We start from the raw sequence: 27,473 nt of genomic DNA, 5'->3' as shown, positions 1-27,473 counted from the left end.
ACCTTCAATGAAAGATCTGGAATGGCTCCATATAAGACTGCTGGATGTGCAGTAAGAGTGTGCTCTGCTCAGGCAGTGACTGATGGGTGGTAAATTGAGAGGATCTGTAGCCTTTTATTTTATCAGTAGGCATTTTTTCAATTAAAGGAACATTATGCAAAATATATTTTAGGATGTTCAGGGGCAGTGTTTTCCTAACGTGCATGTAAAAAAAAAAAAAAACAAAAAAACAGTTTGGTATTATTGGGTGGAGGAACTTATACCAATGATTTGCTAAGGCTTTAAAGTGAAGCTGTCCTAATTGAAATGCTGCCCTAATATCTCTGTGTGTCTTTTACAGCCTAAGCTTGATACCCTGGCATTTTTATTTTCTATGTATGTGTAAATGAGTGCTTTAAATTATGCTCTGAAGATTGTCAGTCCTACGATATTTTCATAGAATCGTTGCATGGTTTGGGTTGGAAGGGACCTTAAAGCCTACCCAATTCCAACCCCCTGCCATGGGCAGGGACACCTCCCACTAGACCAGGTTGCCCAAAGCCCCATCCAGCCTGGTCTTGAGCACCTCCAGGGATGGGGCATACACAGCTTCTATGGGCAACCTGTGCCAGAGCCTCACCACCCTCTGAGTGAAGAATTTCCTCCTGACCTCTAATCTAAATCTCTGCTCTTTTAGTTTAAAGCCATTATTGGTGGGTCCATACAGGCTACCAGTTATAGTGACTTTGGTATATTGGGGCCTTTTACTCCAGAGCGCCGGGCCATCTTCCTGCCTGCCCACTCCATTCAGATGAGCTAGGAGGACACTGGAGCTTGGCAGGCCTCTGCTCTGAGGTAGTGGGAGGCTCTCCGGTGTTGTAAGGATCTGATGGCCTTACAGAGTAACAGATCTGCTTAGCAGCAACTACTTTGGCATGTGCAGCAGGCATCTAAAATCAAACCACTTGAAATGTTTTGATAGCTTTGCTTCCAAAGACATAAAATACACCTTCAGTGAAGAAATTAGCTGCCCACAGATTAGCTGGTTTGCTGTCTGCATTGTAGGTGTGTGTCTTAGAGTGAAAATCAACACCCAGTTAAGCACTTTGGCTTCTTTTCTAAACACGTGGGGAAAAGTAGGTATGAACCCCATACATGCCAAAATCTTGCCTCCTGTGTGGGGTTTTGCCTACTGCTAGCCTACAGAAGATGTGCAGTGCAGGGCTGAGTCCACCAGCAATGACTGGTCAGGTGTCCTGAGGAGCAGGTTCAGTGTGCTTGGAACTACTGTGGAGTCCCACTGCTGAAGATGTGTGCTTAAACTGTATTTTACATTTTTTAATAACAGCAGATAGTCCAAAGGATTAAATAGCTGTTGCCTCATGGTTAGGACATAATACTGGGAGAGAAGAGCATCATGGGTTCTGTTCCTTGTTCTGAGTTTTTTTTTTTTCCTTCAGTCAGGTACTTAATGTGAAACTCGCAGTCCCAGGAGCAGTGCTGAATCCCCAAAATAATCTATCAAAATGACCCAGGTGCCCTGTTCACTGAGGCTGTGATTCATTGGTTGTTATATTAATACCTGAACACATTTTTTTATTTTTTTATTTTTAATGAAGGTAGCTACTCCTATACCCTGCTTAGGTTGGAATGGGTTAGTCATGATCAGGTTTCTGAGCCCCAGTAGATAGAGATTGTGGGGGCTTGCTGCTCAGCTCAAGACACTTCTGGACATTTAGCGACATGCAGCTGATTGTGGATACCTAGGGAACTTCCAGGTCAAAAGACAGTGATCTGACTACTAAGTGAGAAGTTTAGGAATTAAGGTTCAGGAGAGGGAGATCTGTTTGTGCCCTGATTTTTAACCATTCCATCTTTTTATCCTTCCTCTCATTTCTTTGTATCTCATCCGACATGTAAGACCTCACTTTGCCTATGCTTCATGTTGTTGTGCCTGGTAAGATATGTAACACTGACACGTCTGATTTTGTGCAAGCCTGTGCCATAAAAACTTATGCACAAATGGATAAATTAAAGCATTTAATAAAAGTCTTGGCTGTTACAGATCTGAAAAGCATCCCTCTTCCCGTTTTCCCTCATCGCACCAATCAGTGATCAACACACGCATACATAACCAGGCATATTATTCTGACATCTGTTTTTCTGTAAACATTTAAACATGCAGTTTATTGTGGATTATTGAAGCAGATTAAACTGAAGGAAGAACACTGAAACATAATTTTATAAATACTGTGCTGATGGCGGCATGTTAATGTTTGATAATATTTTATCATGGTTTCTCTAGTTCTGGTTGTACAGTCAGCATTATAGCTTGGTGGTGGTGATGCTATCATTGTGGCATGCACGATGCTGACATTTTAATTATGAACATTTTTTTCTTCAAACATTTCTTTTAATAAGTGGGAATTTTTGGTTTCAGCCTTAAGTTTCCTATGTTGCTTATCCTTCTGAAATCTAGTTTTTATTTCCCTAAAGATGGTTTAAAATTGTGCTTGCTTTTTTTCAGTTACCAGAGTGAAAACACTGTTGCTCAAGTATTAAGGAACTTTATAGGTACTTTGTATATATTGCAGCTATGGAAACAACTTGAATTGAGAGATTCTGATTTGAGGTGGGATTACTTCTGCTGAGCTGCTGCTGCAGTCATACCAGTCTCAATATACTGTGTGCAATATGAAGGGATGTAGAAAGAACTTGTGTCCCAAAGAGCTTAGAAACAGATTTAAAAGAGGATTTGGATGTTTGAATCAGACTTATGTAGAATTTAGTCACCTGCCTTCACACATGTTCCATAGAAACTGCCTAAATGTGGAAGTGCCTGAAGGAGTGCAGGGGACTCCATTTTAACCATTGACATTCTCTAGGTACCTAAATTTGTAATGCATGTACCCAGAGACACTAAGGCTGTTTTCACAGTCCTTAGCTGTTTATCATCCAGCTTAGGTACTTTGAGACCATAAACTTTATGTTTTGGCACTTAGAATTCTTGTAAGCATGCTATCAGTGCACCTAATAAACACTGATAACTAAGAGTACAGCACAGAGCTAGCAACTCTGCCTACCTGCATTCAAAACCATGCACAGGAGAAAGAAGGCTTGTCTTTTTATGCATTAAGTCAAGTGGGGACATCATTTACCAGTGATCAAGAAGCCAAAAGCCCTCCCCATGGGATTCCAGAAACCCACATCTATGACTTTCCACCAGTCTGAGTGTGGTCAGGCTGGGGCATTTTCCTTTAGGCGTGCCCCTGTACAACCACTCTGCAACTACTGTGCCACAATCCAGATTCACTTCACATATCTGCATCTATAAGAGAAGTAGGATCACACAGTTTGCTACTTCAGACTTGGAGGTAGATGACTTTTCATGTCTTTTTTTTATCACTTCCCGTGAACTAGTTTTGAAATCATGGTTCTCAGTTGCAGGCTGTTACTAATTTCTTTGCCTGGTTCTACCTTGTCCCATTTACTGGAGAAGAAACACTGGCTATTAAGTTTAGTTCATGATTTTCAGTCTGGTACATTAAAAGCTAGTCTGTATCTAAACTGAGCATTACTGAGTTGCATTACAGGTATCATAGAAATGTTGGTTGGAAGGGGCCTGTGGAGGTCTTGTAGACCAGCCTTCTGCTCAAAGACAGATTATCACCTACGTTAGGTGACATCAACGATGTCTCTCTCTAGCTAAGTGTCCAAGGTCTCCAGTGGTGAAGACTCAGCTGCCTCTTGGGGTAGCCTGGTGTGGTTCTGCACTGTTTTTTTTTCTGGTGGAAAAGTTCTTCATGGTGCCAGATCAGCACTTCTCTCCTCCTCCCCAAGTGGTCCAGGTCAGTGACTTATCCACATCCTAACACAATTTTTTATGTCACATGTCCCCAGATTTAATTTCTACTTGGAATAAAGTAGTGGGGAGCTGGTGTACATCTAGGTTGCACCATGGCAGAACTCCATGATCCTGCATGAAAACAGGCCTGAACCCAGATGCATCCATTTGGTCCATGCCTTTGTGAATGCCACTCATGTTTAAACTAGCTTTTCTTTTTTAAACGAGTACTGAAAAATTCTGCACAAAAGTAATTAATGCACTCTAAAAATGTGTTCTCCTTCACACTTTGGGTTACAGTTTATGGTAGTATAACAGGTTATGATTTCAGAAACGTACATATATTTAGTGAAAATTGCATATTTGAAGCACAGACATAAAAATAAGTAAATGCTTATGAGCCAGTTGCTAAATAGAAGTTGAACAGTGAGTTTGTCAACATGGGGGCTGGTATCCATATGGATCAATGAAATAAGTGCTATAGTTGTGACTTTCTATAATTATCGTGGAACTAAATGGCACAATAGGCAACTAGATACATACATATACCAAATTATTTTCAAAATCATGTGAAGGACTTGCAAGGATCTCTTTCAGCTTGATTTGGGGTAGGACTAGTTACTGGGAACGTGCACTTAGAGTAGCTGACATACCTTCTGTGTCTGGGATTTGTTGAGAGGATGCAAGGCTGGTCTGTCGTCTTCACTGAAATCTAAACTCTCACATTTTTTGTTCCCATATCTTTTCCATTCTTTATGTGGAAATCTTCATAGCTATCCCATATCTGAAGAAGTCTCAGCTTTCCCCAGCCAAATCTGTTGCTTTTAACACCTTCACGAAAACATTAAAATAAGACTAAGGCACAGTGCATTTGTTGTCAGAACATCAAAATGCAAAACTGCCAATGCTGAGGCAAAAAGGGGCAGTTTTGTGAGGGAAGTCTCCAAATGTCATTCTAGCCCTTCGGTCTGCAGAGAGCACAAGGGCCCTATTACCTATCTTTGAATTGAGGTGTGATGAAGCTTTGTTTCATTTCACTTCTGCTGACTTCTCTTTGAAAGAACTGACGTTAGTAGTTGAAATTCTAAACATCAAAGCCATTTATCATGTTAGAAATACTCATACATTTCTACTCAATCTGCCTAGATTTATCCGAGGGTGTTGGTTCTGCAGGTGTGTTTTTTTATTATTTATTTACTTGCTTCAACATCAAAAGGTCATTCAGGTCTTCAAAAAAGACTTGCCCAGGTTTAATCTTGGCTGTGGTGTGCATCTGGGTGCTGTGGATGCTATGGGTGGTCTGGCGTGGTCTGGGGGCACCATCAGTGGAGAAAATAGTGTTTGGATTTATGGTCTGGGAGCCTACGAGCATGCTAGCGTGTGTCCCTGCTAATGCTGGCAGGAGGGAGAGGGGTTCTGTCACCGTTATAGAGTCCCAAGCACTTGTGTTTGAAATTAAATGGTATTTTATGATGTCTTGAGGCTGATAGGTAGCCATGGCAGGTAACGGACTAGTAGTGACTCATGTTTCCATTATTTGTGTAGGTTTTAGCGTTTTGTGTCTTCTCCAGTTTGACCTAAATTTTCACTCCACTTTAGTAATCCAGGCTTGAGTAGCAAAGGCAGGATTACAAGACTTGTGTCCAAATAAATGGTTGCAGTTCCTTACCCAAATGTAGGATACAAAATCCTGCATACTACTGTTATTATCTATACATCCAGCACAGTCCTCATTCATGTACCACAAATATTCCTTTCTTTTATAAAACCAGGGTTTATTTTGTCTGATAGCAAAATAGAAAAACAAACAACCACCACCAACAAAAAAACAATCACTTTTTGCAGAAACAGAAAATCCGGGATTTAAAACAAGTAAAAATCCCCACCAAGTTATTACCATTGTAATGAGGCAACCGGTGGTTCCAGAGGTCTTAACGTAATGGAAAACTAGATGTATATGTTTTCAGAAATGGAGTGATGTTTTATGGTTTGCTTGTCTACTGTTAGAAGAACGCGGAAGCCTGAATAAAAGGTAAAATTGTGTTTATCTGCATTTTTATGGAATTAAATTTGCTTATTCGTAGAAGTAGCTGGATACAAGAGCTGCAGCACGCATTGATGCTCCATCGATTCTAAGCATTTCCCTTATTGCAAGCATTTGTGTAGGTTACTATGAATAAACATAAATACTGATTTGTACGTGTTGCCCTTCCACTGACACAGAGATATATTACCTTACTTTGGAAGTCTGTACACCCTTCTGCTTTGCATAGATGTCTAAGGGAGATGCGAGCCACCCTTCTTTGGAGAGGCAATTTAGAGGAGAGGAAAAGGTCTTTGTGCAATTTTACAATTTAGTCTGGATGTACGTAGGACAGAATTTGCTCCTGGAAGTTTTATTCTCTGCACTGTGAGGAATTGCACTTTCCTTTCTTAAAGTAAAGCAGAAAGTCCCTTGGTTTTTACTGTTAAACTTTTTTTAAATAGGCAAAACCGTATTTTTAACCAGCTTCTGTAGTCTTGCTTTAAGCTGCTTCTTTGCTTATTCATTGCCTGCCCTCCAGACCTCACAATTTCTGCACCCTTTTCTTTGTCCTTTTTTTAATAAGGGATACTTCCAAAGAAGTATTACTTGACTTTTTATGCTAATCTCACTTCTATTTCAATTCATGTTGACTTGGATAATATGCCCTGTAAATAGGAATACCAACTGACATACTGAATATAATCCTCACTTTCTAAGCGTTGATTGTTTTCACAGAATCCGTAAAGGGTAAGCTGTCTTACTATCCAAATATCATGGCTGGGAAACTGAGGCTAACAAAGGCTGTATGATTTATGTGAAGCCACACAGGGAATAAACGTTGAGTTTAGAGTTCCTGGCTTCTGTTCCTGTGTTTGGACTAGTGCCGTCTCTCCGAGAAATACTTGATTCCCCCTTATGTTACATACCCGTATGTTAAATGTAGCCATTCAAAAAGTAGCTGATCCTCAATTTTCTCACTGTCTGTCCTATTGAAACTAATGGATGCCTACAGGCAGGCATAAGGTATCGTTACCTTTGACAGCCAGTATGTTTTATGTTTTAAATTAGGTGTTAGGCAGAATTTTTGGATACTAATTTGATATAATGAGATGCGCTTCTAATATCAACCCTGGTAAGTGAAGGCCTTGCAGCCAGCCTACTCTTTATTTAAAATTATTCCATTTCAGATGTCCTAATGAGTGCTGTGAGTTGTGTAATTCTCTTATAATTTTCCCACATTCCCAGAAGGGAACTAGGGACTGGAGTTTTTTTTTTTTTCTTTTCTATTTTTGTTTTGGTTTATTTCAAATTAGGATGAGCCCAGAATAAAGATCTAGGGGAAGAGTTTTTGTGAAACGCTTGCTATTTTGACAACAGCAATTACATTTTTTTTTTATATAGTTTACATATGTGAGTGTTAAGGCAAGACTCAATGCCTCTGCTGTTTGCCATTATCTTATAAATATCTTGACTCTGACTTTACAGTGCTGTTTATAGAATTTAATAAAGCAAATGTAATAATGCTGCCTGTGCTTTAATGCACAATCTCAATTGAGTTGACCAGAAGATAAATAGGAACAGGAATGATAGTGCATTCCTACAGATTGTTTTTAATAAGCATGTTATTTAGTTGATCAGCCCAGTGCCGTAATGCCTCCTATCCTGCTCTACCAGACAAATTTATTAATGCTTCTCCCACCCCCCGTTTTTCTGAGAACATTGATTCCCTGCAGACATATCTCTATTAAACCTCTAGAAAGTCACAACTTCCAAATTAGATTAAGTAGCAGGAATGGTACTAGAAGAATCAAAGAAAATTGAGTGCGTTATTGAATTCATGCCACATTGTCTCAGGAAGAGATGGGAGTTATGTGTAGTGGTAACTTTTGTCCTTACTGTACTAACAAAGCTGTGGGCATTGCTGTCAAACCTAATTGTCTGCTGCACATCAGGACAAAATGAATCTTTTCCCTTATCAAAACTCGTACCTAGAGAGGTTTTACAAATGAGAAATAGGTTGCAGAAGAAAGCCTTACAATTGATCAAAATCATTTGTCATTATTTGCTGCATACAACCCTACCCTGAAAACCTCGCTGGCAAAAAATTGTAAAAGCATCTGGCTTTGGATTGTAAGCAGACTTGCTTGTCATGCTAGCAGTCGCAAAATGCAGATATTCATTTTAAAGCTGCCTATTTCTCATTTTGATCTGACATATTAAAAAGCATATAATTAATGGTTGACATTAGTAATTAACATTAACTTTATGGTGCTTAATATGCCATCATTCATCCATCAAATAACTGGTATGCATAATGTCTTTGCATAAAGGTTTTAATTACACAAAATGATTCTCCAATTCTCAGGCTCTACAGTTTAAAGTAGTTGTAAATGCATTTCTTAAAAAAAAAAAAAATCAGAAATTTTCATTTATTGAACGTAAACACTGTTTTTGTTTCTCCCTAGGAGCGTGCACAAACGGGTAAGCCAGGGACTTCAACCAGGGAACGCAGACCCAAACGCACAACTTCCATTAGTGGCTAAAGAGCACCACCTTGCTGTCGCCAGTGCTCTCTGGAGAAATTTCTTTCCCTATTTGAAGAGCCAAAGAATGTCACAGATGCCACCTTCCCCTCAGCTTGCTGATACAGCTGCAGGTTAGCATTGACCCTCCATGCTACTACTGGATTTGTTGCTGTATTCTGGGTCACAGACTTTCAAGAATTTTGTATTTGGGGATATTGCTGCTTACATGTAGTAACTCAAATATGCATAAATGCAAAAAAAAAAAAAAATAGATTCTGTGCTAAATATTTTGACAAGAAGAAATATTGTAGTGTTGAATTACTTGATAGAATACAAACAGAGAACTCCAAAGGGGTTTGAAGCTATGCAAGCCTGATTTCTTTTTCCTTCCTAGTCACAGATTATAATCAACATTGCAAATGCTATCCAATATAAATGAGAATAATTTATTTCACTGTATCAAGAATTTGTATCTTTTTGTAGAAGCTTATTATAAATTTGTGTTGAACCATCTTTTCACAATGGCTGTGATTCAATCAGGTTCTTATTTTTGTGTAATATTTTACATCTGAAGACAATTTTTAAAAGGTTGATTGCATGACTGTTAGCTTTTGCTGAACCTTTATGGTCACGGCATGGCATAAAACTATGTCATAATTCAGTTTAATTTTTCATTTTGCTTTGCACTGAAGGGTCTTAATCTTGATGTGCAATATTCCATATGCATGTGTACTCCCATGTGCAGCCAGACACTCGGCATGTCACTGAACAGAAGGAAATCCCATTTTGAGCTTTAATGTCAGTAGTTAGCATTGTATTCTGCAGTTGCAATAGTCCTTTAAATTTTAGCTAAACTGATAGAAAAGTAAAGTATATATATATATATATTTTTTTTTTCCCATCATGATGTGAATTAGATAAAGTTATAAGCACAGAAGCACTGAGTTGGTAATAGAAAACATGAAAAGATCCTTCATTTGAAGCAGCTCTACAGTAGTTAGTGACATTAATGAAGGAGGCAGTGTGCAACCGCAGTGGTCTCACACTGCTGAAGCATTTATGGAAAACAGCAATACAAATCAAAGGAAGAGGTTGTTAATGTCATAACTTTCATTCATTTCCTATGGTGTTACATCTTTTTATTTTATATTAACACAGTGGAATAGCAAGAAGAATAACCTATTATAAACTCTGCTTAAGAGAAGTGGAGTGCAGTTGTGACCTGCTTTATGTAGATGTGTTAGGCAGTACTACAGAGGAGAAGGCAAACCCTTCCCACGCAGTACGATCTTCTTGCCTTGGAGGTTTCAGCCCAGAGGAGAGAGCAGCTGTCACAGCTCTCCTGCTCCCCCTGCCAGGCAAAGAGCCTGGGTCTCGCATTATCATTTCTGTCTCTGTTTTCTCCCTCACTCGTGTTACTGCTGGTGCTCCAGAAACAATGCAATAATCTGGAAGAAGGCTGGCACAAATTGCTTCCTCACCTAAGGCAGAGTGGGGACTCTGTATGACCTCCTTTTTCATGTTGAAGCACATGAGGAAATGTGAGGTCCATCATAGCTTAAGGTAGTCTGTCCCTACACCATTAATTAAAAGAGCTTCATTGCTGGTGTTCCTGAAAACTAGCCTTCTCTGTCTAATTCAAAGTGGGCTTCTCAATGCATGCAGTTTTATAAATCATTACCTTAATAAATTAATATTGATACTTATCTTGAATTGGACAATTTGGGAACCAGTGAGCCTGTTATTTTGGTCCCCTCTGAAGACAGTTTTCCTGACTCATTTGTTGCCACTCATTTCCTATAACATAATAACTGCTCAGCATTTCAGATTACATTACATTAAATGCATTTGTTATTTGTAGCATCAACGATTGTACTTTAGTTTTTATGCTAGCAGTGTTTTATATAGATTCTGCAGCAGACCTACCAGGAACAGCAAAAGGTTGTGCTTCCTTTAAAAAACAACAACAACAACAACAACAACAACAACAACAACAACAACAACAAAAAAACACCCTATATGCCAAGTAACTACCACCAGTTTCTAGATCTGCAGCTGTTATGTGAAGATCCTTTTTTCAAGAGTAAGCTTGTCTGTAGTGCTTTATTTACACAATAACCTCTGATACCTGAAAGTTTATTCTAAAAATAGAAAGATAGAAAGATACCAGCTTCCACTGAGCGCATCCTTTCCAAATACAGTTCTTCCCTGCAAGAGATGTGTAAAAACAAATAAGTAGATAAATAAAACTCAATTCTGTAAAGCATAATAATAATTATGTGTACAAGGGAAGAAGTGGTGGATGGGGGCAATAAAGGGAGGCCAAGAAGGATTAAAAAATTATATTCCCTGTTTTGTATTTGGTTTGTCACATCAACTTAAAAACCCACAGAATCACAGAATGGCCGAGGTTGGAAGGGACCTCTGAAGATCATCTAATCCAAGCCCCTGCTGAGCAGGATCACCTAAAGCACATTGTGCAGGATGGCACTCAGGCGGGTTTTTAATATCTCCAGAGGAGACTCCACAATCTCTCTGGGCAACCTGTTCCAGTGCTCTGTCACTCTGACAGGAAAGAAATGAACCCCTTGGGATAGAGACTCCATTTTGCCATGTATGCAAATGCTGTCTGTTAGAATAGTTGCCCAGTTTTAACTGAGATTTCTGTTACTTCCAGAAATGTACAGTAATAATTGCAATTAATTCTCAATACTTTTTTATGAAACAGGAGTGTACAGAGAAAACATTAACATGGTATCATGTTTTTCTCTCTTTAAAATCAGGTTTTACGCTCTTAGCTTTGGATATACCCAGCAAAGCCCTATCAGATCTTCAGCCACAACCTGTTCTATCAATGATGCAGCTGTTTGGATGGGATGACATGGTATGGCCTCACCTGGTGTCAAGATATCTGAGTCATCTAATTCAAAACAGGTAAAAAAAAAAAAAAAAAAATTTGCAACCACGTGTTCTCTGAAGTTCTTCCGGTACCTTCTCATTCCTTCTTCAGACTTGGGAAAATGTTGCTTAAAATAACAATGTTTCATTAAGTTGGTCCAGTTTTTTTGCATCTGTTAAAGTTCAAGAAATCTAGAAAGCATAATTTCCTTTTTCATCATTTACACAGTGTAGTGGGTATTGTTTGTATTTGTTGGATTGCTTGTTTATTTATTTTTATTTTTAAATAGCTTAGGACATTCAAAATTTGTCAGGAAGATAGGTAAGTATTTTGAAAAAGTTGCCTTTTTTATGGCAGACCGTTTTCTTCCAAATGGAAACAGTGTTGTTACTAACACATTTTGGAATATGTGGACCTAGACAATGTCTACAGTGCAGTACTCTGGTGAAGAGCCATGCTGTGACAAAGTGAAATGCCTGAACCCATAACCTATTTTTCATTTGCATAGTTATAGCTAAATATCTGTCCCCTTTTATTGTTGTTGCTGTTTGGCAGTTGTTAAGAGTTTGGCAAAGCATTAGTCTCCTACCCTAGCTGCACTTTAATTTGGTAAACTTGGTAAATTCTAAAATATTTTGTTAAAAGCACTGGTTTTATTTTTCTCATGCCACTTACAGTTAACAGAAAAACTTAAATCTTACTACAAAAAGTCAAGTTATACATTATTACAGAAATTTGAAGATACTATATGGCAAGTATTTAATGTTAAAATGTCTTGACATCTTCAAAATGAAGAAGTTCTGCAGGAAGCTGAAGATGATGTGTTGGATAGTGTTGAAAGCATAAGGAAAATGAGTGTAAGAAAATGCTTGCATTAAGGCTTTCTTATTGACAAGCTTGAAACACTTTCTGAACACATATTAATGTTCACGGAGCTCAGGTTTCTGAGACCTGCTAAATGGATGCTTTAAACTAGGTAATGGGATTAGAAAATGTCACATTCCTATGTTTTTTATATACCGATGTTAAATTTTCACAAAATCACAGGACTGTATAGGTTGGAAGGAACCTCTCAAGCTCAGATAGTCTAACTTGCCCAGTCCTCTGCTCAAGCAGTGTCTGCTTGAGCAGTGTCTGCTTGAGCAGATTGCCCAAGAATCGGTCAGAATTTCATATACCTGAGAAAATTATTTCTCTTAATAGGCCTGTATAAACCCAAGATAGATGGTGTCGGGTAGTGGTTGCTGTTGTGTGTTCCCCCCACTTCTGAGCAGGGGAGGTGAGAGAGGAGAGAGGGAGTGTGTCTGTGTTGGGCTGTATTTGAAAGTGAAAAATGTTGCACGTTTTTTAGGGTACAAATTACACTAAGTAACATAGCTGCAAATCGTGGTAAAGGCTGTTTAAGTGTGATTGGTGAAGAAAAGCCTATGGCCTTTTTGAAGGGAAATATTAAAAGAAGCTGAAATTAGTTCCTCTTCAGTCACTTTGTAACTCAAGAGGTGGGCATTCACTCCTCTGATTTGCTGCCTTTCTCTTGTGTGATCTGCAGGGTCAGTTTCAGACAAGGTTTCAGATATGTAGCATGTGCAGAATGAAATAGGAGTTAAGTGTGTAAATGCCCATTTATAATTTAAATTTGGTTGCTCTTCAGGTAAGATCAAGGAAAACACTTTCATGCCTAAATTGGAATTTTAGTATTATTTAGGTGCTTAAGGCTAATGAACAGCTCCCCCAGTAAACACTTCAGGGAAAGCAGTTCCTTAAGTATACACTAGCAATATTCACCTGACATACTGGTATATATGTATCCACATATATATATACACACGCACACGTATATATATTTATATATATATATATTGCCATCCTGGCAGAGTACCTGATGTTTATTGTTTTTGGAACCATGGCTGGAGTATTCGTGTTACCAATTATTTGCACAGTTGCATTAGCAAATAGAGAACCTGCACATATGGCTATCACTGAGTTCCCCCTGCAGCACTGCTGCCGTAATTCCATCTAAAAATGCAGTTAGCACTGATGATATTTACCACGTGTCTACTAGTTGAACAGTTAGAGCATTTGTGCAAGACTCGGGAAGACCCTCATGAAGCGAGCCTTGCACTTCAAGGGGGTTCAGACTTTGATGTCGAAATGACATCCTCGGAATGAGAGGCTCTTGCCATCCTCTTGCAGGCTGTGCCATGGAGTAACTGAAACTGTCAGGTTCATGGATGTGTATCAAGAGAACTAGAATGAGAAATTGTGACTCCATAGTTCAGTGATGATGGATATTTGTCTTTTGCTGTCGTGTGTATATTCGTAGTCTTTTGGGTTCTCTTTCATATGTTCTCGTTCTTTCTCACTCTCATTTTTTCTTTCTGAGTCTCTCTTGCTCGCTCCTTTCCCAAAAGGTCCTCTTGGGAGCAGGGGACATATTTGCCTCTCTGTGAGAGTGCTTTATTTTTGCCCCTAAGCTATCGGGGTTGTGATTGTCAGGCCTCAAGGAGAATTGTCTGTTTCCCCTATCAGTTGCCTCAAGGCCTATCAAGGTAAAAACTGAAGTATGTGAGCCTCGAACATATGTCCCTGCTTCATCAACAGAGCTGTCAGGTGCTCAGACTGCCTTATGAAAGGGCGATGAGTACTAAGAAAAGACTTTGAGAGAATTATACAGATGTATCATTCTCTAAACATTGTCATTTTACTATATGCTAATAAGACAACTTTTTTTTTTTTTGTGTAATATAACTCACGTCCTTATTTACCTTAGGCAGTTGTAGAACAAAAGTTATCAAAGTATCTAAGTGCTGGGATCTTAAGGCTTCATGGTTACTGTGCTGTGATAATTTTCACATCAAACATTCTCAGTCACAAAGTGAAAAGATTATTGTGTTGCTGATGCTGTTACACCCTGCAAGGGCAGCCTGGTCTCTTTAGGATTGAAGCTGGGTCCTGCATATCAGCTACTTCAGTGCTGGTAACAAAAGTTCTGCTGGACAAGCTGTGTGTGCCCTTGGGAACATGTGCATGAGCTCCGGTATTTGTTTTTTTTTACAGTAGTGCTTGAAGTTCATCTCCCAGTCAGTGTTGTGTAGTACATGATAGTATTATAACTGGTTTAAGCATCTTAAAGCATGTGCATGAGCTCATTGGTTTTAAAGGACCATTTGCCATGCTTGCAGCAGGTAGTTACTGCTCGTTCCTTTCTGAAGGAGTAGGAACACATTCCTCTACAGTTTTAGGAAGATGCCTAAGTGGCCTACCTACAAACAAACAAGAGAAGCATGAGTGAGAGCACAGCAGAAAGTGTGTTTGTAAGCCTTTGGGTCCATGGAGACTACCTGTGTACATCAGGATTACATAAGGGTTGGATTTTGTTGTTGTTGTTTATACATTACTGCAAAAAGCACAAGTCCGTAGGTAGTCTGTAGTCCTGTTTTGTTGTGTTTGTGTGTTTTTTTGTTGTTGTTTGTTTGTTTGGCACTGGAATTTAATTTTCATATTTTTGTTTTGTTTGCATTTGGCCTCCTTGTTTTGTCAGTAGCACTTCAGCAGGGATGTTCATACAAAATGTACAGTTGTCCTTGCCTTTAAGTGAAAAAGAAATATAAACCACAGTAAAACAAACAAAAACCCCTTTATTAATGGTGTTGAGTGAGAAGCAGAATCCAGTTTGGCTACCACAGGTCTATGTGGACCTTTGTTGACTCTGTTGCGAGCATGAGTAAAAATTCAGCGGAAAATAAGTAGATTTATATGTACATATATCAAGAAAAGAGTACAAGGATTTTTCATTAAAGTCAAAGCACCTAGGACTGACTAGGGAGGAAATCTCTCAAATAAAAAGGTCTAACTATTTTCAAGAAATCTCACTGACCTGAAGCACAGGAGGAGCTCATCCGCTAGGAATTGCAAACAGGGTGCAGAACAGACCTGCTGGCTGTTAGGAAGGAGTTTCTGCAGAATTAATGATGTGGGGCTGATGTGCTTGGGAAAAAGTGACTGCAGCAGCTACTTGTGGTGGTGAGGCGAGTAAAACTTGGGCAGTGCTGAACAGTTGAGCAGCGTGGTTGTGCATTGAGTGTTGATGGTGCTGTTGTTTCCAGCCTGACCCCTGGCTGGGTGTTCAACTGAGAGCACATACAGTGAGTTTGCTGTGTGTGTGAATGTATATACATACCTGTGTGTATGCACGTACATAAATGCATACATATAGGCATTTTTAAGTATATATCAAGTTCAGCAGTTTCCGTTCACATCTCTGGGCTGTCTTTTTATCTTTTCACTTTTTTAAGCTAACAAGACACATCTTTATTTGCTAAAGCAGACTTTCTTCTCTTTATGTAGTTAGAATAAAGTAGACTTAGGGGTACCTGAGCTAGCTTCATATGAAAGGCTGGGGAAGCTTAAGCAGCATCAATATGAAGCTCCAGGTTGATTCAGATAAACTGTTCTCAGCGTTGTATGTCAGCGGTTTGGATAGCACTGTCAAATTATCCATTGAGAGAATAAGACATTCTCCGCTGTGTGAATATTTTTCTGTTCTGTTTTATGCAGAGAAAACAAACATATGAAAGCATTCGTTTATATGCTTTTATGTTACTATGTGTGGCATTACAGAATTTATCATTTTATCAGTATTTAGGCATCAGGATACTGTGAGCAAAATCTGTGGAGTACACAGAAGGAATGCTGATTTGCCTTTTCTGTTACTTTATTTCTAATTGCTTATATGCAGTTTCGATATATCCAGAGCCAAATGAAACCCTCTGTCACCTTTTCACATGCTTCTATTAGATCTCCTTACCTTGTATTCCTCTTCTACCTATGCAGGGAGCTGTGTGAAGCTTTTTCTAAGATGGGCTATACATCCTACGAAGCTCTGACAGTACGTTCTTGGTTTCGATGTGTTTTCCAAATGTTCATAGATCAACCGACTGGTATGCTGGCCAAGACAGATGCTGAGCGAACAGTTGGTAAGTGTTCACATTTCCCTAATGTTTGCAGTAACGATTCTATATTGCAAAACTGGCAAACATTTTCAGCTAATTACAAAATGTATTTTTGTTTGTATTCCTTTACTTTTACCTAATTACAAAATGTGTTTCTTTACGCTGTTTGTGCTATTTATTGATGGTTTGCCTGCTCTGCATATGACAAATTTATCACAAACAAAGATAAAAGAGCTTGTTTCCTTGGAAGCAAAGAACAAAAACTTGCTCCCAAGGAGACAAGCTATTTTTCCCCCATGGAGAAACTGTTCTGAAAAAAGTGAAAATCTGAAGTAAATAGTCAGAAATCATGCTGTGAACCCCCTAAAAGAAAAAAAAAAAATCCATTTTCAAGTAATTTTTCCCTGGTTTATATTGAATATTTTGCTGTCTTAGAGCAGTATTTCATCACTTTTTCTACAAAACTCTGCAGTTGTAATTATCTGTAGAATACATCTTCTAGCAACTATACCTTTATGCACATTTTGCAGATTTCTAAGAAAACCATCAGGAAAATGAAAGACTTGGTTATCCATCTTTAATATTCTTCATTCTTGTGTATCCATTTTAGAAACATAACTAGTCTAGTCACACATTCTTTGTCTAGAAGGATGCTGTCAGTTGCAGAATCTGTATGTTAGATATTTCAAAATCACGTTTCACCTTACAATTTTGTGACTAAAGTAAATAGAAAAGCATAACTGTGTGCTGTATTTCTATTCTCTTCTAACCATCAGGGAAAGCCTATAAGGAACAGCTAACTGAACTGACAAGACTGATTTTTAAACTCTCAGAAGTAGAAAACATTCTCTCAAAGGCTCATGTTGAAGAATCAGTTCCGAAGCAAGACCCTAAAAATGCTCTTGTCCAATTCATTAAGGTACTGTACATCTTTGTGTTAGCTCATAGGAGAATTATTTTTCTTTTGAGTGAAAAGAAATTATGTATTAGATTTTTTGTATATGCAAAATTACCCAAACCTAATGAAAGACTTAGTAAGTTTATTTATTTCAATGTTTTTGTTTTCTCAGGCTGTTGGTAGAACTTACAGTGGCCTTCAGACACTCCCTGAGAAATCTGCTATGATACTAAAGTCTATGGAGTATTTAGGTGATGTATTAAAGTACGTAAAACCTTACCTGAAGGCAAAAGGACCTCCAGAAGGTTTGCAGCTTACTTATTGGATCATAGGTAATTATTTTGCAACCTCTTCTCTGTTAGGAAATAATTGTATAAGGAATCAGTAAAATGTGACTTAATACTTCTGTTTTCTGTACTGTCCATCTTAATGGTTTAAAAAAGCAAAGTTTTGAATGTGTTACAGTTAGATATTTATTTTTCATCCTTTTTTTTTTTTTTTATCCTGGTGCTATGAATTCTAACCTTCTTGTGACTTTTTTAAAATTATCCCTGCAAATCAGTGTTTCCAAAAGCAAGATATTTTCATGTCTTTTGCCACTGAAAATCATTTGTTTTACCTGAACAAAACCAGAAACAATGACAAGTCAGTGAAGCAGTTTTATGATGCTATATCATATTTACTGGAGTTATGATAACAGAAAGTCTGCTTAAGCAAATTAGCAATGTAATATGAATCTATGAATCCTTTTAGAATTACTCCTCTTACATACAACTTGTGCTTTATTAAAACTCAAATTCTACCATTCTTCCAATAAAATGAAGAAACAGTGATAGAGTGGGAAAATGAGTGCTGTTTCTTATGAGTAAATATGCCACAGTCTGATTCACTTATCTTTAAAAATGCAGTAAGCCTTATATATCTTAAAGACAGAGATCATGATTTGCATGCACACGCAATATACATCATGATTGTGAGGAGTACAGTGAAAAGCATGACCACCATGCAAAAGCACGCATCAAATACAATTAGATTTGAATTCTCTTAAAAATACTGTACTTTTCTATTGCAAGATCTGCATATTTTGATGTACATGACGTCTGTCAAATGAAGTGTTTTTAGATATCCAGTTGTTGGGGTGGAGCCTTGCAAAGTAATTTTAGATTAGTATTTTCCTTTCTGTTCTTTGCAGTAGGAAATGATTCATCTTCAACCATGCTGTTGTGTGCAAGAAACTGTCCTTTTTTACATAAAAAATAAGTTTAGAAAAGACTTTAAGATATTTAAGTGTATTTCAGTCTCTTCTTCATATTCTGTGAGTTTGTTAAATTATAAGGACAAAGCCAGATTCATAACAAATCTGAAAAACCTGCTGTTTGTGGACACTGTACATGTCAGATTGTGTCTTCTACTATCCCATACATCACAGCAGTGATAATAGAAGGAGTACTTTTAGTCAGAATAATCATGTTTCTTTCAAAAGAGGAAGCTCAGACAACATTATTAGAAGTATTGTTTAGTGATCATTCTCTTTCTTTATGATTGATTGTTGTGTTTTCTTTCACTCTGCAAGATTAATGTTGTTTTTCGTTGCTTTTAGAGATGGTAATGGGTGACTTTTATAGATTAATAATATCTTGTAACAGCCTGCTTTTGATCTCTCATTATTTTTGAAGTCTTAAACATATCTTCATGGGGTATTCCTGTAGTTTCCACCCAGCAATTTTTTTTCTTCTAATTAAATATAAACTTAAAAAAGTTCGTGAAAATTACTACTTAGGAATCTGCTTAATTAGACACCTTATTTTACGACGTATGTATTTTGAGTATTAGCACAAGTTATTTTCTCAAGAAAAATTGCATCTCACCTGTAATAGGATGTTTCTCAAAGTCAGGGTATTTCCACATCAACACTTTTTTACCTTTTTTTTTTTTTTAACTCAAAACAAGTTCTTAAAACTGTCTCATGGCTGTGCAAGTGATATGATAACATATAGAAAACAAGTAAGGTGTTCTCTGAGGCTCTTGTTTTGTGGACTGAGAGCCCACAAATATCTGGAGAGACGTTTCTAGTTTAATGCAGTTAGCTGCTCCTCATCCTTTTCAGTCTGCCAAATTAAATACATTAAACACAATTTGAAAGCTATTTAATATTTTCCTGCATGGAAAGTGTGTATGAGTAGTTGCTGAGGTGGCCAAATATTGTTAGAAATATGAGTGGAAGGCAAAGGCACTGCCTCTTTGTATGATGAGATCAATGCGCACATATATAATATATATAATATATTGAAACAATCTGGTACTTTTACTTGGCTGAATTGTAAAGGGACTTAAAATTTTCTTGGGGCTGTTTCTAAGGGAATGAGACAGTCGCTGTTGTTACTCTTGGATTATCTACTCAACACGTTTCCTCTTCAGGCTTTTGTTGTTGTTGTTGTTGTTTTGGGATTGTAAATTGCTTTGGGATTTCTTGGTTCTTTTTCAACAGGATGTCTTGTAAAGAACTGGGCAGCAATACTGGCCACTTCCAAAGCACAGCAACTCCTGTTCCGCATCATAGATTGCTTGCTGCTGCCCCACTCTGTGCTCCAGCAGGACAGAGAGCTGCCTGTGGCTTTGCTGTCTGCCATTCAGGAAAGCCTACCTCTTTATCTTCAGGTAAATATCTGAACTCTATTACCAGCAGACAAATATAGCTTTAGGAAGAGATTCGTACAGCAGAGGAGGTTTTGTTTTGTTTTGTTTTGTTTTCTCCCCTAATCAAAACAAGCATTGACAGAATATAAAGAAGCAGCAAGAGGAGATTTTTCTTCTTGTGGAAGTGGAAGGAAAAATGCCACCCCATTGGCTTTCCTCTTATTGCATGCAGCTACGCTGTGCTACCTTCCAGAGTTGCCAGTCTGCTTGCTGTATATAGAGAGGCTCTTAGCCAGCCTGCTGTTTGCACTGTCTCTGATGTAAGGGATTTCTGAAACAGCGGATGAAGTAATCATAATATGTAACGAGACACTTGTTGAGATGACAGAGCAAACAAATGTTTTAAATCATCCTTGACTTTGCTAACTCTAGATAATTAAAGATGAGCCATTCTGCGTAGTTTGTGTTGCTCTTAGTAACAAAAGATAAGCCTCTGCATATCATGGCACTGTTTTATCTTAATAGTTTGAGGATGTTTTGCTGAATCAAATGCTTTTCCTACTGTTTATGCATACATGTGTAAAGCCTAGTGTTGTGTTACTCGTCTCATTCTCCCCTCAGCTTACCTATCACTCTTAAAACTCTGCAAGGCTTGGTGAAGCTGTAGAGAGAGATTAATTCCTACGGGTGAGGAAAATGTTGTATTTTTAAAATAAATAAGTTGGTTTATTTTACCTTGTAAATCCTTGCAACTTTTTTGCTTGTTTTTTCCCTTCACTCCTAAAATTCATTTTGATTGTCATTTTTTTTTACTGATTACATACCACATCGTATTGTGAAATAATACAGTGGTGACATTGTAAACATCCCTTGGATTTATTCGTTTTTTCAAAAGTTGCATTGTGATTGATGGCCTGTCATATGGAAATGAATATGATTATATAATGATGTGCAGAATATGACTTGCTTTGCTGCTCTGTAGGTATTTTCAGAAGCTATATACATGTTGGACCATCTGGACACTGATATTACTACAGAGTGTGACTGTCTGTTTGCTAATTTAGTATTTTAGTCAGAGAGCACTCTTTCTCTGTAGTCTGCACATACGGATGTAGTTTTAAGAGGAAGCCACTCAAGTTGGTTCTGAAGTCCTAGTGTTGTGGACCTTTGTTTCCTGTTTTCTCTGCCAGTCTCTGACTTTCTGACCTCACTGTGGGACTCTTCAGCAATCTGCTGCTTAGTCCATGTGCTCTCAGGCTAAACTGGATGATCTTGGTGACTCAGTAGTTTATTTTACATAATGCCGTTTCTAGAAAACTAGCAATTTTTTAATTTGATAAAGTCTTGGGGAAAGAAGACAAAGAGGAGAAACCTATTTCAATATAGAACTTTTACATTTTATTATTTGTTCATACTTACACAGTTCCAGCATTTTAAAATGCTACAGACCTCTTCATTAATTCAGAAATATTTCCTTCCCCTTTGTTTGGGAAAGTGGAAAAATGCCCACTTAGAGCCAACTCAAAATGGAAAATATTTCAGTATCAGTTCCAAAACTGATTTTCTTAGGGCTGCTTCTGAGCTCCTTTGAGATCAAATGGATGCTGGGGACTCTGACTTCTCAAGTAATCGTTTCACAGTTGGCTTAAGCCAAGTTGGCTTGAGGGTGAATTCCTTCCCTTTCACCCCATGTGTATTCCCATTTAATTTGCTTAATGATTTTGCTGAAATGTGTGAGCTGATGCAACTGGTAACTAGCCCCAAATAAATAAATAAATAAATAAATAAGGAAAATCAGAAAAGTGATAAAATAATATATATGGAAGGGAAAGCATGTAACTACAGTAGGAGAAAAGACAGAGAAACTGTATGCTCTGGGAGTAACTCTATCTTGAATAACTTAACTGGTGAAATAAGTAATCAGCCTCTCCTTAGGAGGCTGCCCTATGTCTGTTGCCCATTCAGGGGGGTGGAACAGCGATATTGTATTGCAGGAGCCCTAGTTCTCCCTAATGATAAACAAACAGTGTTCCTGTCCCTGTTAATACTGTAGCTTACAGCATAATCCTTGGCCAGTTACATGGAAATAAAGAAACAGGAGTTTGGAGACCATACAAAATAACTTCTTATACATGCAAATTCTTTATACGTCATCAAAGCATAAAAGCTTTTATGTAGCATTGCTAATCAGAGTTGTCGTTGTCATCGTGTCCATCCATCCCCCCTCCCTCCCCCCCAGTCTTCTGAAAAGTTTGAGGTTCCATTTCAATCTTTTCTTGTCCTGAATTCTCCCTCTTTGGCACCTTTAGTGTGGGCTCTGCTCCTTTGTTGGGAGAAAACAAATAAAATAAAATAAAAAAACACAAAACAAAACAATTCAGATCTTGGAAAATGTATCAGTTTGCAAACAGCGATACTTCCCAAAGTTTTCAATAACTAATCTTACGGTGATTTACTTGATCCTTTTATGTAGATTTTGAAGAGGTTTTGAAATCAGTCTTTGTAGCAGGTAGTTAATTTCAGATATTCATTGATGCAACAGTTTTATGAAATGCTTTAGAATTTTGGAACTGAATACAAATAAATAAAATTCCCCAAAACATCACATGCCCCGTGTAATGGTAATGCAACTGGCCAAACAACTTGGACAGCAGGATTAAAAGCAAGGACAGTGTTGTCACTAAGGAAGACCATCACCTTTGTTTATCACTCTGTAATGACAGAGGCCAATTTTGTATCTTTTAGGATGAAATATTAAGCTCCACTTTATTTCCTGGGACCTTTAGCTCTTGGGACCCAGGAGTTGAACTTGATGATCCTTGTGGGTCCCTTCCAATTCGAATATTCTGATACTGTGATCAGCATAGTTGGAATGGTTTATTACTACCATCAGCATTCATCAAAACTGACTGTATCCCACCCTCTGTCACTCCCTCCCATAAAATTCTGCAGTTTTATTTTTATTCAAATTTACAGTCTTTGTGTAATTTTACACAAGCACAAATTGTCAAGTGCACTAATTAAGACTTGACATTGTGTCTCTCTCTCAGTTCAGACTGACTGTATTTAGTTGTGTTTGTGTTTCCTGCATGTATAAATTCAGGCTGTACGGCTGTGCTTTTGGTAGTTACTGTGCCACTGGCCTACTGGCCTGTTCTCCACTAGACTTTGAACTTACCAGGAAGTTTCCTTCAAACTTTCTCACTGATGCTTTGCAACTCTTAAACTGGTATTTTTTCTTGCCCAAAGATTTACTTACCATATGGACATTATTTCTTTCATGTGCATCATCTATTTGGATAATGTTTGATGAACTAGGAAAGATTTTCATAGAACCATAGGATGGTTTGGGTTGGAAAGGACCTTAAAGATCACCTAGTTCCAACCCTCTGCCATGGGCAGGAACACCTTCCACTAGGCCACGTTGGGATATAATATCAAAGATGTCTTTGTTGTTGTTTGAATGGCAAATTTCATGAAGAACAAGAATGAACGACCTTTTTATAATTTTATGGAGCTGTTTATAATTATGTGATAATGATGTGTGTAAAATCTAACATTTGGTATTTGTCTTTGTTAAAACAAATAAAATAAAAACTAGCTGATTTCCGTGATAGCAGATTGTTGAAACCTACTACAAGAAATTTCCAACCAGTTGAGATTGCTCTATGATTTCTTGGAGAATGGTTTGGGGGAATTTTGATAGATGTTTACCAGTAATACAGGAAAGAACTGAAGCAGTGTACAGAACTTCAGTGAATAAATGGTAGTTTAAATACATCTTGAAGACTACGATGCGGTGCATGGAATAAGCATAATGTATATAATAATGGGATAGATGAGATACCCTGCTTGATTTATCAATGCTTATCCTGTCAAAATACAGAAAATGGTTTATTTCTATCTAAATACAGGAGAGTGGTGAAAGGTCTTCATTTTAAGGAGTGCTTGGCACATACGTTTTCCAGTAATTTTAATGGGCCTGTGCAGGCTCAGCATTTGTCAGAGATCAGACCTTAAAAGCCCTGCTGCAAGACACATCTGTGGTCCAGTATTTGAGCAAGCTTATTAATACATTTTGTGAATTATAGTATGTGTTTAATAGGAATTGTACAACATTAATTGGTGAGCAGCAGATTTATTCCAACAGCAGGACTGATATTATAAGTCATCATTAGGTAGCTTGGCATTTCTGCAGTGAATAGTTCCAGTAATCCATATTAATCGGTTCTTCGCTCTCCACAGGTGATTTACAGATATATGGATAAATCAGAAGAGAGGCAGCTCTGGCCACAAAAGGTTCCTGCAGTGAACACGCACGGGAACCGGTTGCCTTTCTGTTAAAAAGAGGAACAGATGTTGTCCTGCTCTGCTCCTCTTAAAATGTCTTTGTTTTTTATTGTGTGTTTTTTTTGTTGTTGTTGTTGTTTTGTTTTTTTTTTTTTTAATATTTTTTTAACCTCAGTGGATGGCTAAAGAACACAGTTAATAATAATAATAATAAAAGGCAGTGCTCTCAACTCTTTAATGTCCATCTGCTTTGTAGGGATTGTCCTAGGAGTCTGGTGTGATTGATTTCAGATCTCTGGTCCAGGATCTCAGTCCAGTAGCATGTGTTTCTTTTCTCTGTCAGAAGGAAGCTACTGTTCACAGCTTCCTTCATCTCTGTTAATTACTGGTAGGATGTAAAAGAAGAAAGTACTATGTGATTTCCTTGTAATCATGTCCTTGGCCAGCGCTGCCTAGGGTATTTGCCGTTGTACTTGGAGGTTTGCATCTACAGTGCAATGTTAATAATTTATCCCTTGTGCTACTTGGAATATGACGTCCAGCTTTGTACAGGTCTGCTGTTTTCCACACTTTGAAACGAAAAGGAGGGCCTCAAAATAAAGAACACACTGAGCTAAGTCAGTGGGCCTTTGTGTCCAAAAGAGAAAACCAAGTTCATCTCCGGAAATTTTGGGGGAACTACAGAAGTGTTGGTGCGTAAAAGTCTGATTCTTGCCTGAAGAGCTTTGATACTGTAGGTGTTCCCTTCATGTGTAGAGACTGATTCATGGATTTGTTTAGCTTATAGAAGTCTTTTTGTTTAGTTTTGTTTAGTGAGTGTTTTTCTGGCTACCTGCAAAATGGAAGGTGATTTTTCCTTGCTGTTGCCACCTGGAAAAAAGAATTAGTATCTTGGAAGCCTTTAGTGCTGAACCTGTAAACTCCTTTCTGAAGTAAGAAAAAAAGACGAAGATCCTCCTTACTGAGAAGAGATTTTGGTATTGCAGTGTGGTTTTAAAAATTAAGCTTTTTTTGAGAGGCACCATCTCTGCCTGACCCACCAAAAATGAACCTACAGAACAAATAGGTTTTCTGTGTTTTTAAACACTACTTAAGTTAACAGTTCTCCTTATTGGGCATCAAGGGCACTCTATCTTCATCAGATAACTGACGAAGAAGTATCTTTCATGACTTCTGTCCTTCCCCACTCCAGCAAACAAGACTTCTCTCTCAAAACATTTAGATGTAGAGCTTAGTGATATGGTTTAGTGGAGGACTGGTTAGTGTTAGGTCAGAGGTTGGACTCGGTGAGACATCTAGGTCTCTTCCAACCTAGATGATTCTGTGATTCTGTGATAATGGCATTCATCCCAAAGGCCAGCAGCAATCTTTACGCAGAATCCTTGATCAGTAATGCTCGTGACAGGGTGTTGTTTTTAAATTTAATCCATTCCTACTTTTCCAGATTACTTCTGTAAACATTCTACACCTAAAAATTTAGAATCAGTTTGCTTCAACTTAAAAATGGAAGTGTTCTTATGAATGGTCAGGCTAGACTTGATCCATCTTCAAGTGAAACTGCTACGGGAGTTGATTCAGAGATTTCACTTCTAATATTTCTTGTTTGTATTCCACCTGTCAACTATCTTTAAGATCATTTCTTAAGAATAGCAACTTATTTAATAACTGATTTCACCCCTCTTTTCTTGATACTGTGTGGCATTTGTTGCTCCTTAATTTGAAGACTTGTCTGATTTTAGTAATTATCATTATTAGTTCTCCACAGGTGTTATGTTCTTTGATGTATTCTTACAGGTATCCTCTGTAAGGTTATGTTGTTTTTTTGTGACCCTTTTATCAACTAGATTAATACACCTTCTCATATGTTTTTTGACATGTTGAAATAGTCTAGAGACTTAAAGAATGCCAGCTCTAGTTATGGGATTATGGAATATTTTTCTTTTCGTGCTGGAGAAAGGACAACTCTATAGAGGAAACTCTTCTATACGCTTGCTGCAATGTCTAATTGAGAACATCAAATGCTCAAGCTTACAAAGTAGATGATCTATAGCAGTCTTTCTGAGCCTTCTACTTGCCAAGCAGTGTGTTTTTAAGAATTCTGATATAGCAACAGCTGCTTTTTACTACGAAATTTTGCTGTATGTACGCAAAACACTGAGACAGTCTGAACTGCTTATCAAAGTCCTGGTTCAGGGAATGTGGCTTCTATCCCTGAGGCACACCACAATTCCCAGGGAGCTCCAGAGGCCCGTGAACTTCAACCCCTGACAAACGTGTCTGTGTTCAGGAGGGATGCCTACAGTAAATCTTGAGGCAGGCCTTGAAGTGCCTCATTTCTTGAAATCCCATCTCCCTTGTATTTGCATACTATGGAACCTAAATCTGGAACTCCTCATTTCACAAAAGTGCCAAAAAGACTCTGAGTGATGTCTCAGCATGTTTGTTTGTTTGTTTGTTTTTCTGAAAGAATTGTTTTGTTATGTTCATGTGGACCAAAATCTTTTTGGGAAGAAGCTCCTCTGCAAAAAGCAATGGGAAATGCTCATTGTCAGTAGCTCAGGAACAAAAGCAGCTTTCAAGTATCTCTGAATTTTCTACCTTAATGTATGAATGAATAGTTCAAGACTCTTAGGGACATTAGCTTGCCTCAATAACTGTCAATGTTCAGGCAGATATCCTACCAAAAGTGGAGTCTGGATTGCAAACATATGGACTGCAGTGCTAATGGAAGCTTGAAGTACTTTTGAAGTTGCTGTCTAGGGATCTCTGTGCTTGAACTTCTTTTATGTCATTGTTCCTGTTGGACAAAACTATTGTGAAAACTGCATTCTGAAGAGACTTCTACTTGTACTCCTTACTGTGACCCTTGTGATAGGAGACAATTGGGCTTTTTTTTTCCCTTAGTGATTCATTCTTCTTCCTTTCAGTAACCAAAAGAATGGGAAGTGAATTCTTAACTTTATCTCACATAAACTTTTACAAATAAGAAAGATATTCCCTTCCCACAGGTGAAACTTGTATGTTTTATAACTATGGGTAGTGTTCACATAGAAACTTGCCTAGACAGCACCTACTTTCATTATTATAGATCTTTCTCTGTCATCAGTATAGCTTATATTGGATAAGTCGCACCAGTTTTAGCTTTATTGTAAACAGATTTAAAAAAATCTTTAAATCCCTTACAAATGGTGTCTAATTTACTCTTGTTCATGCTATCAGCAATTTTTTTTCTTGTCAGACTGCTATTCCTATCTTCATTAGACCACACATGTAGTTGAAAAAGAAATGAGGAGCTTTGGGGCACAAAAAGCCTTTCTCAGGTCTGAAATGCCAAGGTTTTCTTTCAGATTTGAAAGGAAGATTGTCTGCCCCAAAGATCATCTTCCAAGTATATTAGTTCGTCCAGTAGAAGACTTTTTCTCC

General features: G+C 37.9%; 1 protein-coding gene across 2 annotated transcripts in view; it reads left to right on the top strand.

Annotated features, from left to right (window-relative positions):
• MMS22L (MMS22 like, DNA repair protein) overlaps window positions 1–27,473 on the top strand; it is a 95,588-nt gene that overhangs the window by 60,515 nt on the left and 7,600 nt on the right. For both annotated transcript variants that reach the window (XM_082758348.1, XM_082758347.1), the window contains 6 exons: window positions 8,315–8,505; window positions 11,158–11,308; window positions 16,107–16,249; window positions 17,002–17,144; window positions 17,296–17,455; window positions 19,612–19,781. In XM_082758348.1, the coding sequence (XP_082614474.1) occupies window positions 8,315–8,505; window positions 11,158–11,308; window positions 16,107–16,249; window positions 17,002–17,144; window positions 17,296–17,455; window positions 19,612–19,781 (958 nt within the window). The remainder of the gene's footprint in view (window positions 1–8,314; window positions 8,506–11,157; window positions 11,309–16,106; window positions 16,250–17,001; window positions 17,145–17,295; window positions 17,456–19,611; window positions 19,782–27,473) is intronic.

This window comes from Aythya marila, assembly GCF_965140915.1.
Source record: "Aythya marila genome assembly, chromosome: 3".
In the NCBI taxonomy this organism is placed as follows: Eukaryota; Metazoa; Chordata; class Aves; order Anseriformes; family Anatidae; genus Aythya; species Aythya marila.
The sequence above is the reverse complement of the archived record's forward strand: the minus strand, read 5'-3'. Positions and strand labels throughout refer to the sequence as shown.